This window comes from Peromyscus californicus, unplaced genomic scaffold, assembly GCF_007827085.1.
Source record: "Peromyscus californicus insignis strain IS unplaced genomic scaffold, ASM782708v3 Scaffold_20__1_contigs__length_68692818, whole genome shotgun sequence".
Classification (NCBI taxonomy): domain Eukaryota; kingdom Metazoa; phylum Chordata; class Mammalia; order Rodentia; family Cricetidae; genus Peromyscus; species Peromyscus californicus.
This window is the reverse complement of record NW_026294503.1, coordinates 25,484,917-25,501,648: the sequence shown is the minus strand read 5'-3', so window position 1 is coordinate 25,501,648 and position 16,732 is coordinate 25,484,917. Positions and strand designations below refer to the sequence as shown.

General features: G+C 43.2%; 1 protein-coding gene across 1 annotated transcript in view; it reads left to right on the top strand.

Annotated features, from left to right (window-relative positions):
- Positions 1–16,732, top strand: part of Washc5 (WASH complex subunit 5) — a 52,375-nt gene that overhangs the window by 7,146 nt on the left and 28,497 nt on the right. The window contains exons 4-10 of the mRNA XM_052747876.1: positions 586–670; positions 1,694–1,794; positions 4,289–4,481; positions 7,206–7,358; positions 10,090–10,203; positions 12,073–12,244; positions 13,257–13,384. Coding sequence (XP_052603836.1) covers positions 586–670; positions 1,694–1,794; positions 4,289–4,481; positions 7,206–7,358; positions 10,090–10,203; positions 12,073–12,244; positions 13,257–13,384 — 946 coding nt within the window. The remainder of the gene's footprint in view (positions 1–585; positions 671–1,693; positions 1,795–4,288; positions 4,482–7,205; positions 7,359–10,089; positions 10,204–12,072; positions 12,245–13,256; positions 13,385–16,732) is intronic.

The following is a 16,732-nucleotide window of genomic DNA, read 5'->3' as shown; positions in this document are numbered from 1 at the left end:
GCTGCAGTTTCCTGTGATGGGTCATAATAAACCTTTTTACACTGTCATTGAGTTTTCAGCCCTTCAGTGATCCTGTTCTAAGGCTTTAGATGTAAAGTTAATTTGCAACCTAACATTTATTGTTTTATTTTGAGACAGACTTTCGCTTTGTTGCCCAGACTGGTGTTGAATTTACAATCCTCCTGCCTCTGCCTCTGGAGTAGGTGGGATGACAAGCCTGTCCCACCAGGCCCAGCTCCTATTAGTAGTTCTTAAGAGTTTACCAAATGATATACATACATACATACATGTATATGTTTACCAATTCATTGACCTATGGCATTGCTTCTGAGTTCCTGCTGTTTTGTAATTCAAGAGTAGGGAATATTCCCGTGATTTTTAAACAGCCGTAAGTGTTAACCTGTGGTCCCAAATCACCATGAGTTACAGGTCATAGGACACTAAGGTTCATAAGCACAGCAAAGACTACAGAGGAACTAAAGCCAGAATGCCTTGTGTCCTGCCTTGTCTTTGAAGTCTTTCCTCCCAAAGATGCTTCATCTCCTGTTTACACTTAATTCCTTGCCCCTTGCATTTTGCTTCTAGATACCTCGATGATCTCAATGAGGGAGTTTATATTCAACAAACCTTAGAAACTGTACTTCTCAATGAGGATGGAAAACAACTTCTAGTAAGTAATAGTAATTGTAAAGTACATATTCAAGAATATGTAACAGCTGGGTGTGGTGGCACATGACTTTAATCCCAGCACTTGGAAGTCAAATGCAATTGGATCTCTGAGTTCGAGGCTAGCCTAGTCTATACGGCAAGTTCAAGGACAGCCAGAGCTACATAATAGAGAGACCCTGTCTCAATAATAATAATAATAGTAATAATAATAATAATACAAAACAGCATCAATATATGCAGAATATCATTCCACAAAGAAAAGAAGATAGCCTAATAATTATCTTTCGAGTTTAGAATGTGTGAGTGTTGAATGAAATTACTAATGGTAGAAAAGATCATGTTGGGTTATGAGCTTCCTTCGTATAAGAAGTCCTCCTTTAGGGTTGGGGATTTAGCTCAGTGGTAGAGCACTTGCCTGTCAAACAGGCCCTGGGTTTGGTCCTCAGCTCCTGGGGGATGGGGGTGTCTTCAGCCAGGCAGTGGTGATGTAAACCTTTAATCCTAGCACTCAGGAGGCAGAGGCAGACCAATCTCTAAGTTCAAGGCCAGCCTAGTCTATAGAGCAAGTTCCAGGACAGCCAGGGGTATGCAAAGAAACCCTGTCTCAGGGAAAAAAAAAAGTCCATCTTCTTTTTGCATCCAAGATGGAGCTGGTACTTAGTGCATGGTGACCATTTAAGAAGTGTTTGTTAAAGCCAGTGTAGTGGTCATGTCTAACCCCAGCACTTGGGAGGTAGAGACAGAAAGATTATTTCAAGGTTATCCTTATTCATAGAATTGAGATTTCATTTTGGTATCACAAGCAAAATAATCACTAGGAATTAAAATTTATTTTGAGTCAATTTTTAAAGCCAATTCTGCACAGCAGTTGAGAGCCCTTTGCAGAAAAATATACATTTACTTTGAAATATAAATACAACTTTTAGGAGGAATATGACCAGAGTGATCCTTTGTACCATTGTCAACTTGACTCCTTGCAGACAGGTAGTCTTGTGAATTTGGCCATTGTCCTTTTTCTTCATAGTGTGAAGCCCTGTACTTATATGGAGTTATGCTTCTTGTCATCGACCAGAAGATTGAAGGAGAAGTCAGAGAGAGAATGCTGGTGTCTTACTATCGATACAGGTATTCCTGGCCTAACCTGCACACCCCCAAACTGCTGTTGATGACGTGCACTGTGTGCTCCAGTACTGTTGGGAACAGGTATTCCTGGCCTAACCTGCACACCCCCAAACTGCTGTTGATGACGTGCACTGTGTGCTCCGGTACTGTTGGAAACAGTGGCCTGGGATGAAGAATGCTAGAGAACATGCATCTTCTGAACACACCGAATATAGCATTACTCTTCTGTATAATATAATTAACAAATTACATTCCGTAAAAACTATATAAAATATACAATGCTGTATCTTAAGACTTAGCAGTGTGGAGGTCTGATGATAATGTATTTGTCGTAAAGCAGGAATCTAAACTCTGAACATTTTCACTTGAGGATAAATTTTAAGGAATTTTGAAATTTTTTAATGTTTGACTTTTGAGGTTTTCTTTTTTAGTTTTCAAACAAGACGCCTTGGCAGCCATAAAGAAATGAAGGCACTTTCTGTTGTCATTCTCATGTGGATGACCAAAACGTTACCATTCTGGATCAGGTTGAAAGGTGGATTCTCCCCCATACATGCATAGCCACAGAAACACCCAGGCCTTGTGTTATGTGAGTCTGTGCAGAAATGTGTGGCTGCAGGAAGTAGGGTCCTGAGGTCCACCTTGCTTTTTAATTTCAGCACCTCTCATACATGTTTTCAGTCTTTTGAAGAAATGTGTCCAAAAAATAGATACATGGGGCTGGAGAAGTGGCTTAGAGGTTAAGAGTATTTGCAAACTTCTAGAAGGTCCGAGTTGATTTCGCAGCACCCACATGAGGCAGCTCACAACCACCTATCACTCCAACCCCAGGGGATCCAGTGCCCTCTTTTGGCCTCTACAAGCATCTACATACATGTGGACATATGTACACACACACAAATAAATAATAAGTCTTCAAAAAAAAAAAAAAAACGCCGGTTAGTGATGGTACACGCCTTTAATCTCAGCACTCAGGAGGCAAAGCCAGGCAGATCTCTGTGAGTTCGAGGCCAGCCTGGTCTCTCAAAAAAAAAAAAAAAAAAAAAAGCAGTGTTAAGTGCCAAGTATGATAGCTCTGAGCTCAAGGACAGTGTGGTCTTCAGGACAGTGAGGGCTACAGAGAGTAACCCTGTCTTGGGGGGAAAAAAACACAAAAACCAAAAACCCTGAATACAATTAAGTGTCAAAAAACATCTCACAGAAGAAACGGTTGGTAAGCAGGGGCCATTATGAATTTAGGATAAAGATATGATGAGTAGAATTCACAGGAATGACCAAGAGAGACAGGTCCTCCCCAGAGGACTCTCTCAGGACATTACATCATCTATAGCACCTGCTAGCACTCTGCCTCCTCTGTCAATTAACCTCCAGCTGCTCGTCTAGCCTATTTCTTCTCAACTTTATCATTTCTGAAGGGATTGTTCGCTCTTGCGGATCATTCCTTCACATCCATTTGTCCATTCACTGTCTTACATCCATGTTGGAGAAATGAAGTGTGAGTCACCACTGGGCCTTTTAGAAGATCGAGTGTGAAGGTGAAACTTGAACTTGCCTTTACTCGTGAAAGTGCCCAGGGAAACAAAATCTAAATAATGTGAGGACAAAGAAAAGGAAAATGTTTGCTTATGGACCTTAGCTTTGGAAACTCAGTTTTGTCCCCTGGGGAATAGCATCCCTGGAATGTAGCTCCATTGCCAATGGGACACTGTTGGTGAAGGAGATCTGATATCAGGTGTAAGGTATTTAAGATGAATTCATGTCTTACAGAGGTCAATATTCCAGCATGAAAAATCCCAGATATTTTTATGAGGTCTCAAGCTTGCCAATAAAAACTAAGTAGTATAAAGCCACACTAACATCATTTCTAAAGTTCTTTTTTCATTTGAAAAATGTAAAATGTTCCATAATTCTGAAATCCAAGAAACTGTACACCTATGATCCCAGCACTTGGGAGGCAGAAGCAAGAGGATTTCTAGTGTTGAGGCTAGCCTTGGGTACATAGTGAGACCCTATCTCAAGAAATCCAGGCACGCGCGCACATGCACACAAACATACTCTACATAACTCATTTGGTAGTCAAATCTGAACCTGAAATCATTTGGAGTCAAGACCTACCCAGAACAGATGTGGCTGTGTCTTCTTCGTTTATCTCATCTCTGTAAGGTAATTTTATTAATTATTAGCATCTATTGATCTTGAGACACCAACTCAAAACCTGCTGTGGTATTCTCCAGTGTATTCCAAATGCTGTATTGCTCGCTTTTATATTTGAAAAGTATGATGAGACAGATCCAGCTCCAAGGATTTGGAAGTGGGCTGTAGACCTTTACAGAGAACCAGTGCCTCCCCTTCGAATAGGCTTTTCAGATGTGTGCTTTTGAACAGTAGGGCTCTAATGGAGCTGCTGTCATTTCGGGATGCAGTCCTTGGCTTTTAGACTTCGGTGTTTCTGATGTGTGATTTCTTTGGTTCTTTTCTTGTGGTTCTCTTGATTCAGTGCTGCTCGTTCCTCTGCTGATTCGAATATGGATGATATTTGTAAGCTGCTACGAAGTACAGGGTATTCCAGCCAGCCAGGAGCCAAAAGACCACCCAACTATCCCGAGAGCTATTTCCAGAGAGTGCCTATCAATGAGACTTTCATCAGTATGGTCATCGGACGCCTGAGATCTGATGACATTTACAACCAGGTAGGAGTCGGGGGGCCTGAATAATTTAAAAGGTGGAATTTATTTTCCTCCTTAGTTATTCTTTTTCTTTCTTCCCTCTAGTGAATCAAAACAGCAGCTAGAAACTATTTGTAAAAGCTTTTAAATGGTGCTACAGGGTCAAGGAATGGAAGCTATGAAGTTTGGGAGAATCAGGTTTCAGGGAAAAGATGGGATGTGAGCAGGTGGAAAGAAGGTGCATTCTTTTAAGCCATCCGTTCAAGACATTTATTAAGAGTGCATGATACGGTCATTCATGGGCTAGGTGCCGGGGGTTCTGGTCCCCACCCAGAGGGGACTTGTCGCTTAGGAAGGAAGACACCCACCAGGGGTGTGCGTGTTAGCTTGGGGGAAACAAGTGTGCCATTGGCGCATGCAACAGTGTGGCAGGATCGCAGCAGCTGACACAGTGGAACAGAAGCAGTCTAGACAGAGCTGGCAGCCTGAGCAGGCCTGGAAAGATCCTGCAGCATCTGAAAGTGAACTCCCATTCCTCCCCAGTGTGCAGACAAAGACACCATAAGACAGACAAAGGGCGTTGCTGTGCTCTGGCTTCGCTCCAGATTGTGGAACTCTTTCCCCTTTACTGAAGGGAGTTACCATTGGACTTCACTCTTCTGGGGAGAAACATGAGTTCATGTATATTGCTTAAGGTAGGATGTCATTGCCACAGAGCAGACCTGCCCTGGGACAGCTCTCTTTGGTGGCCCAGTCCTTTTTCATATGAGTATGTTAAGTGTAGATAAGACTTTTTGATTCTTGAGTTCTTTTCTTAAAACATCGTAATCACACACTGTGCAGATGCAAGGACTTTATAGTATTGCTTGCCGTTTGCTAAGAATTGAGTCTACATCAACCTCACGGAGGTTTGTTCACAGTCCATTTTCTCTGTTTCACATGACAACCCTGCAGAGTGGACATCATCTCCATGTTGCTATGGAGGAAGCTAAGACTTGGATGCCTTCAACAGCCGAACCACAATTTAAATTCAGATGTGCATGCAATCAGAGTCTGTGCTATTTCCTCACATCTCTTCCCACTCTCCTCCCCTTATGGAAGGAGGGGTTAAGCTGTGTGTGTTCTGTGTGTCACCTCTCTCTGTCCTGACCTCCCCTGTTCCTGGTTCTCACTGATAGATCAGATTCTCTTGGTTCTTGGTATTTGGAAAAAGCCTGAAAAACAGTTTCTGCCAAGTTTCAAGTTTAGAGGACAGCCTCATCCACCAGGTATATGAAGAACAATCTGGAGAGAAGAGAGTTGAGCAGACGCATCTGGGGAAAGACATGGGCATTCTGTTTTACAGCCTCAGGCCCTTTCAAAGGACAGACACACAGACATGTACAGAAAACCTGGGATGGGGTGGTTGTGCAGACTCCGATTGAGCCACACCAACTACCACACACAGTTTAGAACCTCAATATTTTCGTGTACAGGATGGAGGGGTTGGATCAGTGGTTCTCAGTCTATGGGTCATAACCCCCCTGAGGGTCAAATGACCCTTTCACAGGGGTCACCTAAGACCATTGGAAAACACAGAGATTGACATCATGATTCATAACAGTAGCAAAATTACAGTTATGAAATGGCAACAAAATAATGTTATGGTTGGGGGTCACCACAACCTGAGGAATAGTGTTAAAGGGTCACAGCATCAGGAAGATTGAGAACCGCTGGATTAGATAGTCTCTGTAGGTGAGCAGCTTCAGAGAAGCTAAGAAGAAAGCTGTGGTTGCTAGATTTTGCATACGCTGCCAACAGCTGCACTCCAGCCAGAGGAAGGCTTGGCTGTCCTTCTCAGCCTCATCTGGGGGAGAGGGGACGGGTGCCGCCGTTTCATAGGTCCGAGGCACTGGGTCCTTGACCTGGCTGTGCCCTCTCGGCAGTACACAGTCGCTCAGGGCTTCCTTGGCTCCCCACACGCTGCCAGGCCACTTCCTTGCCTGCAGGATCCGTGTGACCTTGCTGCATGTGTCCTTGTGATAACTTCTCCCCTCCCTGCTCTTGGTAGCTCAAGCTGATAGGTGCTGTGTAGCCCAAGAGGCTTACCTAATATGTAAGAGTGTAGATGCCTGGGGAGCATACACATGGAAAAGACTGATGGAGAACTCACCACGGGTGACAGCAGAGGATAGTATTAAAAATCACAGGCAGGGCCAGGCAGTAGTGACACATGCCTTTAGTTCCAGCACTCAGGAGACAGAGGCAGGCAGATCTTTGTGAGTTTGAGACCAGCCTGGTCTACAAAGTGAGTTCCAGGATAAGTGCCAAAGCTACACAAAGAAACCCTGTCTTGAAAGAAAAAAATCACAGGCAAGCGTTCCATTCTTACATGAGTTCTAGAAGGCAGTTGTTGAGCTGAGTTAAGAACCTCCATTGGGATGATGGCGGAGGTCAAATTTCCCTAACTTGATGAACAAATAGAAGGTGGTAAAAATCACAGTTTTATTTAGTTGCAGTCCATCAGTTCCAAGAGACAGTATGTGTATGATAGGAAAGACAAATGGCGACGAGGTGGGGGTGCGGGGTTAAGACTCTTTTGTAAGGAGAAAACAGAATTGCAGTAGAGTCGGGGCCTGAAAGGAAGGAATGTTGTGACACCCGAGATAAGAGGAAAGAACGAAGTTCCACAGCTGCTTCCCGGGGCCAGGGTCTGGAAGCTGTGAGACTCTAGAAACTGCTGTTGGCTTCAAGCATGTTGTGTTGCAGGTCTCTGCCTACCCGCTGCCAGAACATCGAAGCACTGCCCTGGCGAATCAAGCCGCCATGCTGTACGTGATTCTCTATTTTGAACCTTCCATTCTTCACACCCACCAAGCAAAAATGAGAGAGATCGTGGATAAGTACTTTCCAGATAATTGGGCAAGTATTCCTAAGTATTCCTCCCCCTTTTTCAAATCTGTCACAGAGCTAACTTCCCCGGGGCCAAGTATGGAATACAACAGTAGCCAAGACTTAGGACACAGAGGCAGGGGGATCAGGAGCTCAGCTCATTCCCAGCCACTTAGTGACTTCAAGGCCAGATTTTGGGGGGGGGGGGGGGGTCTGGGAGGAGTTGGGGGAAGGGAGAACATAATCAAAGTATATTGTATGGAAAATTTTTAGTTAAAATTCTTTTAAACAGAAATAAGCAGAACCCTTCTATTCTTTTGCCTTTTAATTTTTTTTCCTTTTATTTATTGTATACGTTTCCATGTGTAAAGGTCAGAGGAGAACTTGGGAGTCATTTCCTTCTGCCATGTGGGCCCCAAGGATTGAACTCAGGTCCCTGAGCTTGTTAGCAGGCACTTTCACCCCAGCAACCTTCTCAGCACGTTCTTTTGGCCTTTAACCTAGAAGCCAAAAATTCTATAAAAAATTGGACACACACACACAAAAAAAAAAAAAATCACTGGAGCAGAATTATTCTGTGTAGTAAGAATTGTATGAATCATGACATGAAGAACTAACCAGTTAGTAAAAAAAATCTACACAAACACAGTAATATTTTCCTTCACATAGATACTCTGAACGTAAAGCCATGTATTGAAATGTATCTTAATTTGACTATTGAGAATACAAGCCAGGACTGTTCATTCTTTCTGTTTTATAAATGAAGGTCAGCTATATGAACTTCAGGTCTTTTATGAACTTAAGCTAGCATAGCTCTCCTACCTTGTCAGCTTTTGAATAGGAATTTCACTTTCACCTATAAGATGACCGTGGTGGATCCAGTAAGGTTGAGGTTGCTGTAGGGGTGTGCTTACACCATGTAAACTTGGTTTCACATAAAACTGTGAACACACCTCTTACATAGGAAATGTTCCCAGAGCAAAGAGTTTTCACGGTGATGCAGTGACTTGGGTCAGGTTCTCAGCTACCAGGTTTTGTTCCATTTCTCACGACTGAGTCACAACTGCCGAGTCACAGTGGCTGTTAAAAGACACTTGCAGTTCACTGGCAATGTGTGAACAGCCAACATTAGGACATGATGGTTACTCTCAACCTGTGACTTGAACTCAGGAGCTTGGAGTTGAGCAACCAAAAGGAAAACTCTGGTAGTTTTCCCTTCTATTGCAAAACTGAATCATTTTGACCATAGAGCTGTGGTCACAGCATCCTGAAATATACCACCTGAAAATGCACCTTCCACACATGTGTGACCCAAGAGATTTTTAAAACAATACCAATAAAAACAACTTGTGAGAAATCAGACAATAGAGAATGTTAAAGAAAAATCATTAATAGAGATAAGGAGATAGCATATAAAATGCTTAAAATGGATAATCCACAGAGATGATTGACAGTTGTGAAGTTATATGTACCCAATAACACCCTCAAAATACATAAAACAAGATTCTTGGATTCACATGGGAAAATTTGACAAAACTAATCACGATGGAAAATTTTTTAAGTATCTCTTCCAAACATAAATTGTTTCATAAATGTTACATGTGTCTTTGAAGAATATATATGAAAGTTGAATATGTAGTAAATCATAAAAATTCAACAAAGTAAAAAGGTTTATAAACTATGTGACTGCTTATAAACTATATTTTCTCACTATAATGCAATTATAATTAAGCATTAAAAAGATGTGTTTAAATGTTTGAGAAAAATGCATACCCACATGGCTTTTGTGTAAAAGAGGGAACCATATTATAAATTAAAAACAACCAGAGTTGTGCAGTATGAAAGTGCTACACACAAGCTCTGTGGAAAATGGGTAAAACAGCTCTTAAGAAATTATGACACAAAATTTACTTTCTAAAAGCAAGATTAAAAGATAATGAATCGGGCTGGAGCGATGACTCAGTGGTTAAGAGCATGGCTGCTCTTCCAAAGGACCTGAGTTTGATTCCCAGCACCCATATGACAGCTCACAACTGTCCATATCTGCAGTTCAGATCTAAAACCCTTTTGTGGCCTCAATGGGCACCGGCAAACAAGTGATACACAGACATAAGTATAGGAAAGCATCTATATATGTAAAATAAAAATTAAAAATCACTTAATGTTGACATCAGTAGGTTTGTTTGAAAGCTCTCAAGAGTCCTAAATGACTTTAAAAGTGTGTGTGTGTGTGTGTGTGTGTGTGTGTGTGTGTGTGTGTGTGTGTGTTGTGTGTGTGTGTGTGTATGTGTGTGGTGCAGTGAGGCATTCACGAATGCCAGAGTTCAAGGGATCAAATTTAAATCACTAGACCTGTGTGGCAAATGCCTTTTCTCACTGAGCCATCTTGCCATCCCCATCAGTGACTTTTAAGAGCATAAAAATAAGAAAACTGAGCTCGCATGATAGCGCCATAGAGAGACCCTGTCTTAAAAAAAAGAAAAAGAGACTGCTTTCTCTTCTTAGTCTCTGCTTGTCTCTTCTGTCGTTTTCTTCATCTAGAAATCTAACACTCAGCAGTGTGGAAGGGTAAGGTTATTTCACTTACTTTACCATGAAAAGCAGACTTGTCTCTGTTTACTTGGAGAGCCCTAGGTTTTCACGAACATGAATTAAAACTGGAAAGAGAGGGCACTTTTGCCCACAACTTTGCCTTTCCCCGCCCCTTTCCCTGCCGGAAGCCGATGCTGGGCGAGTACTGAGTGGCTGTCTCCTCTTTCAGGTAATCAGCATTTATATGGGCATCACCGTTAATCTAGCTGATGCTTGGGAACCTTATAAAGCTGCAAAAACTGCCCTAAACAACACCCTTGACCTCTCCAACGTCAAAGAACAGGTAGGCTCCGGCTAACCAGGGGTGCCCTAGGACATCAAGCCTGGCTTATAGGAAACAAGCTAGGTACACTTCCATGAAATCCGGAAAATATACTGCTGTACATCGTACTGCATGACCAGAAGCTGAAATGTGTACATAGAATTAATTGTAGGTTTTTAACCTGGGTGACAGAGGAAATAGAGACTGGGGCCCTAAAAAAGATTCGGTACCTAAGATGAGCAGTGTGACAGGGTCCCAGTTAACTTTGTTTCCTCTTATGTGAAGGCCATGTCCTCTGAACAGAGCTGGCTTGAAGTTTTTAGCAATAGGGTGAACGCCGAGATGAAAAATGAGTGATACTCTATCGCTGCAATTTAAGTCAACCCCTTCTGGTGTGCTGACTGGTTCATTTAAGCCCAAGACTCTCTATATTCATTTCTGAGTTGTGTAGATATATTCTTCTTCGGTAAGAGCACCAGGCAGGAGGAAATAGCTGAGGAGATAGAGGAATGTAAATCTTTTATTCAAATGTGTACTTAATATTTCTGAATGCGTACGTTCTCCTGCTTGGCTGTCAGGGTCACAGCTTCCACTGTAGAACAATTCCATTGTAGGTAGAACAATATTGGCTCCAAAACCTCTGTCATGTTTTATTCAAATCAGTTGAGCTCCTTAAATAATGCACAGAATTATTTCAGTGTTGGCCTGTCTCCTGGAGGTGTATTAGGACAGTGGCATTCAATGTTTACTGATGTCAGAGCATTAATTTTTCATTACTCAAATTCTTTTCCAAATTTGCATTTTCTCATTGTGACATTTTAAGAAGCTACTTCAGAGCTTTAAGCCAGCTTGACTAGGTTAGCAAGGTTGGACCCTTACTGTAGTAAAATCAAATGACCAGGATTCTAAACAACTGTTAGAAAAATCCTGACTTTTTGCTGAGATCTGCTTCTTACTAAGCTTTAGAAACCTGTGGAAGTATCATCCTTTGGGTGTGGTGATCTCAGGACTGAAAAGACTAAAGCAGAACTGTTGGGAGATCAAGGCCAGTCTGACAGCTCCAAACCCAAGTCTAATCTTTTGAGCATGTCTGCTCTCTTCTACATTTGTCAACCACAATAGGCAGACTAGGCAATGAGCCTCTGCTTTCATGTTTCTTTTCCATCCAAGTTAAGAGGTGAAGGGATCAAGTCGGCAGGCGTAATGGCACACACCTTTAATCTCAGCAGTTGGGAGAAAGAGGCAAGCAGCACTCTGAGTTCAAGGCCAGCCTGGTCTATGTAGTGAGTTCCAGGACAGCCAAAGCTACATAGTGAGATCCTGTCTTCAAACAAACAGACAAACAGACCAAAAAGAAAAAGAAAAAAAAAAATTGAAGGGATCAGAGAGACCACCAGTCCAATTTGCCTTTAGACAGAGAAAGCAATATACAAAAGGGTAAACCCACCAGTATTTAATCACCCCAAACTAGAGTTGAGTCTCAGAATTCTAAGTACAGTATTCCTTTTAAAAAGGGTCATAAAACCAGTCTTGGTAATGCATGCCTTTAATCCCAGTACTCGGGAGGCAGAGGCAGGTGGATCTCTGAGTTCAAGGCCAGCCTGGTCTACAGAGGAAGTTCCAAGACAAGATACCTGTCTCAAAAGAAAAAAAAAAATCCAATAACTAGTTGCCCTTCGTGCTATAACTATAATCCACGTGTTATCACCTCATGTAGAAATGAAGCTCTTAAGAAGGGAGGTGGGGAGGAAGAGGTGAATGGGTGGATAGAAGAGGAGAGGCTTGTACTTGTCAGAGGAGTCAACTGAATGTGATTCATTTTCAAGATAGCTCTTCTTCCGTCTAATTCCAGCTGGTTGGTTTTTTGTTGTTTTTTTTTTATTTTCAAAGGCGAGCAGATACGCTAGTGTCAGCGAAAAAGTGCACGCTCAGGTCCAACAGTTTCTGAAAGAGGGTTACTTGAGGGAGGAGGTGCTTCTGGACAATATCCCGAGGCTGCTGAACTGCCTGAGAGACTGCAATGTCGCCATCCGCTGGCTGATGCTTCACACAGCCGACTCAGGTAATGTATGTACCACGGACGGGGAGGCGCTCACCCTGCCTCACCTTAAGCTCGCCAGAGGTAAGGTCAGCTTCACGATGCAGAGTCGTTAGTTAGCAGAGGGTGAGCCAGTACAGGAGAGGCAGGTTGACTGGTAGTGATTTTTGTGTCAACTTGGAGAGGTCAGCAGCCCACCTGAGCAGCTGTCATCTGGTAGGCACTGGTAGGTGGCTGGGAAATACGAGGACTTGGGGCTCCCATGTTCAAGACGCTTGTCACAGAGCACACTGGGTAGGTCAGTTGTGAACACATGAGGGATAACTCAAGACCTGTATAGACAGATGATGCCCCTCCCTCCTTCTCCACAGCTCTCCATGCCCTCATCCCTAGAACCTCTCAGTCCATGGGGAGGAGTGAGGAGGACATTGCCAATCAGCTGACCTTAGATTGTCCCAGGAGACCCTGTGTAATCAAAGAGCCTTAAATCAGAAGAGTGAGGCAGGCACATCAGAAACAGGTGTGGCACCAGGCATATGACTTGACCAGCTTCTTCAATGTTTTTCTCATAAGCTGTTTTCCAGGTTTTTGCATGTTTTGCTTCTTAGTGTGTAGGTCCATGTACACTTTACTTACCCACAGTGTAAATTTACTCATCAAATTCACACACTTTGAAGACTTTCTGTTTTTGTCTATGTGCGTGTGCGTGTGTGCACGCTAGGTGCCAGATCCCTTGGCGCTAGAGTTTCAGTTTTGAGCTGTTTGATGTGGGTGCTGGGAAACAAACGTCCTCTAGAAGAGGAATTGCCCTGAAGTGCTGAGCCATCTCTCCAGCCCCACTGACCTGCTTTTAATACACTGAGTTTCTCTTCTACACAAACTCTTTTTGATTTCAAGTCTTTTCCCCACCGACACAGTTTATAACCTTCCCTGTCAAGTTCATGTAAACCACACAGACGCTCACTTGGGCCTGTCCCATCCTATTTCATAGGTGTTTATATATATTTAATCAGTGGGAAATTCTTCCTCTTTCTAGCCTGTGACCCAAACAACAAACGTCTTCGTCAAATCAAGGACCAGATTCTGACAGACTCTAGGTACAATCCCAAGATCCTCTTCCAGTTGCTGTTGGATACTGCACAATTTGAGTTTATACTCAAAGAGGTAAAAATAGTAAATGAATCACCTTAGTCTGTGGGGTTTTATTTTGTTTTGTTTAAAATATTTTTCAGACAAGATTATGATTTAGTTGTGTCTCTGACTCAAGCTACAGATTTTGTTTGTCTAGGCCTGTTTTTTATAGAAAAGTGCAGAATTAAGCATGTAACAATTACTTCATGATGGAGGAAGTATATTAGGTTGTAGAGATTAGTCTAATGAAGAATATGGAAATTAATGAGAATCACTCTTATGAGAATACATGTGAAAACTGGGATTTGGGTCTGGGGTGATGACTCAGAGGTTAATGGCTTGCTGAGTATCTTAGTTAGTGTTACTATTTTTATGATGGAACACCATGACCAAAGAAACTTAGGGAGGGAAGGATTTATTTGGCTTACACTTCCACACCACTGTTTGTCATCAAAGGATATCAGGACAGGAACTCAAACAGGGCAGGAACCTGGAGGCAGGAGCTGATGCACAGGCCATGGAGGGTGCTGCTCACTGGCTTGCTCCTCATGACTTGCTCAGCCTGCTTTCTTATAGAACCCAGGACCAGCAGCCCAAAGGTAGCACCAGCTGCGATGGGCTGGGCCCTCCCCCATCAATCACTAATTAAGAAAATGCCCTGCAGGCTTGCCTACAGCCTGATCTTAGGGATGCATTTTCTTAATTGAGGTTCCCTCCTCTTAGGTGACTTTAGCTTCTGTCGAGTTGACAGAAAACTGTCTAGTATACTGAGTAAGCTTGAGGGCTAGAATTCGGATCCCTCGAACCCACTCACATGCCAAGTGGATGTGGCAGCCCACCTGTAATAACAGCTTCCTGAGGCACGATGGGATCCAAGAGCAAGCAGGCTAATAAGACTCGCCATACCTGCAAGCTCTTGATTTGATTGGCAGACCCTGCCTCAATGAATAAGATGAAAGAGTGACCCAGGAGGATTCTAACTGGGGCCTCCATGTACACATTGACCCACATACATGCACAAATATGCATACACACGGACATGCACACTACACACGTGGAAAAAGGGGGTAGTGGTGCTAAGATTTGTACTCTGAAGGAAAGGAACTGGAGACACAGACATATTGGGAACAGAAGCCAGAGCTTCTGATGAGCTTGGAGAGGATCTGTCATAGCAGTAGACAAAGTAAGGGAACATGCTGGAAAACATTTCAGAGAGGTGAACAATACAGCCCTGCTGTGCAAAACAATGTGTCAGTTAACGATCACATACACAACAGTGGTCCCTTAAGGATATATTATCTTGGACTGCGTGTGGTGATGCATGATGTTAGCTCCAATCAGGGCAGGCCTGGGCTGTCTGACTTACCAAGCCGACATTTCTAGTGAAGAGTCAGTTCTCTTGACTCTGGAAGTGTGTGAGCAGCTGCTTGTGCCAGTTCACATGGAGAGGAAACAGGAGAGAGACCGAAGGGCGGTGTCCAAGAAGAAAGAGCTGGGAAGACAAGCGGATGGGGCAGCGGTGGCCTGGACTGTGACATTGCAGCTTCCTCTTACTTTCTCTGACCTAGAACTCCTTCTCTGTCCTCCTGAGAAGTGCAATAATTGGACCTGTATTTCCTTTGATCTTTGTGAAATGGTGAATTTCCTAACTTAGTGGCTGGGCATGCAGTGCATGCTTCACAACCAAGTTCAGTCCTGAGAACCCAGGGTCAAGAGAGAGAACCAACTCCAGAAAGCTGCCCACATGTTCCATAGCACGTGTGCCCACGCTCACACATACATCATCTCTGTCCACGTGTACCATAACACATGTGTCCATGCTCACACATACATCATCTCTGTCCACATGTACCATAGCACGTGTGCCCACGCTCACACATACATCATCTCTCTCCACTTGTACCATAGCACGTGTGCCCACGCTCACACATATATCAGCTCTGTCCACTTGTACCATAGCACGTGTGCCCACGCTCACACATAAATCATCTCTGTTCACTTGTACCATAACACGTGTGCCTGTGCTCACACACATACATCTCTGTCCACTTGTACCACAGCACGTGTGCCCACACTTACACATACATCATCTCTGTCCACTTGTACCATAGCACGTGTGCCCACGCTCACACACATACATCTCTGTCCACTTGTACCATAGCACGTGTGCCCACGCTCACACATATATCAGCTCTGTCCACTTGTACCATAGCACGTGTGCCCACACTCACACATACATCATCTCTGTCCACTTGTACCATAGCATGTGTGCCCACGCTCACACATACATCATCTCTGTCTACATGTAACATAGCACGTGTGCCCATGCTCACACATACAATAAGTAAAATTTGGTTTAAACAAATGAATGCAGCGGCCCTACTCCATCCCAAGTTCTGTCTTCAGATAGAAAACCTGACCCACTCAGCCTGTGTGGCTTTGCCCTGGTCATGACACTGGTTTATCCCAGGCACTCAGAACGACAGGGTAGATTCCATAAGCCTCAGTGTTCCTCACCCTTTTACATGTCATTTACTGGTCAAGTGTCCTCTCTGGATGACTAAGCCTCTTCCTCCACAGACCCCACAGTGTCACCTACCTTGATTCTCTCCCTGCAGATGGAGCCTCCTGAACTGTTCCCCTTTCAGTTTCGTTATGATGCTGATCAGTGCAGATTCTCTTAAGAGGAAGATTAGTATTCGTGTGTATTTCTCTCATAAGAGGACAGTGTAAACATCCCGTACTTCTGTGTGATAAAGCATGTCCTTTGATTAGATATCAGTATGGTTTTTGTAGTTTTATTTCCAGGGGAGAGAAAAATAACCCCGAGTTAAATTTTCTTCTCTGGCCAACTCTGCATAGGCTTACATTGCATGGAGAGAATTCATAAACAGAGTCGCCATCTAATGTAGCAAGAAGGAACTTATGTCGGCCATTTAGTTCATTACCATGTCCTCTGGCAAGGTAATACTCAACACTTCTGTGACTAAATTAGAATTATGGGAATGTTCTCTAGAAAAAGCCATAGAACAGTGGTCACAAATTTAATTATATACTCAAGTGCCGATTCCCAGGCCTATCCCCAAGACCTTCTGAATTGAATCTTCAGGGCTTGGGAAACTTTTCAAGCCCTCTGGGTTGTGCTTATGTGCAAGTAGCTTGGGACACCTGTCTGGCATCCCCTTTCAGATTTTATAATGTAATAATGTTAATGGTCAGTGGTAATTTCTTGTGTGTGTGTATGTATATACAAACTATTTTTTATAGATGTATGCTGTGTGTATGTGTGTTCTCACGTGTAGGTGCATGTGTGTGAGGGGGTGCACATATATGGATGCCAGAGTTGATGTTGGGTGACTTCTTAGGTCACTTGCAATTTAT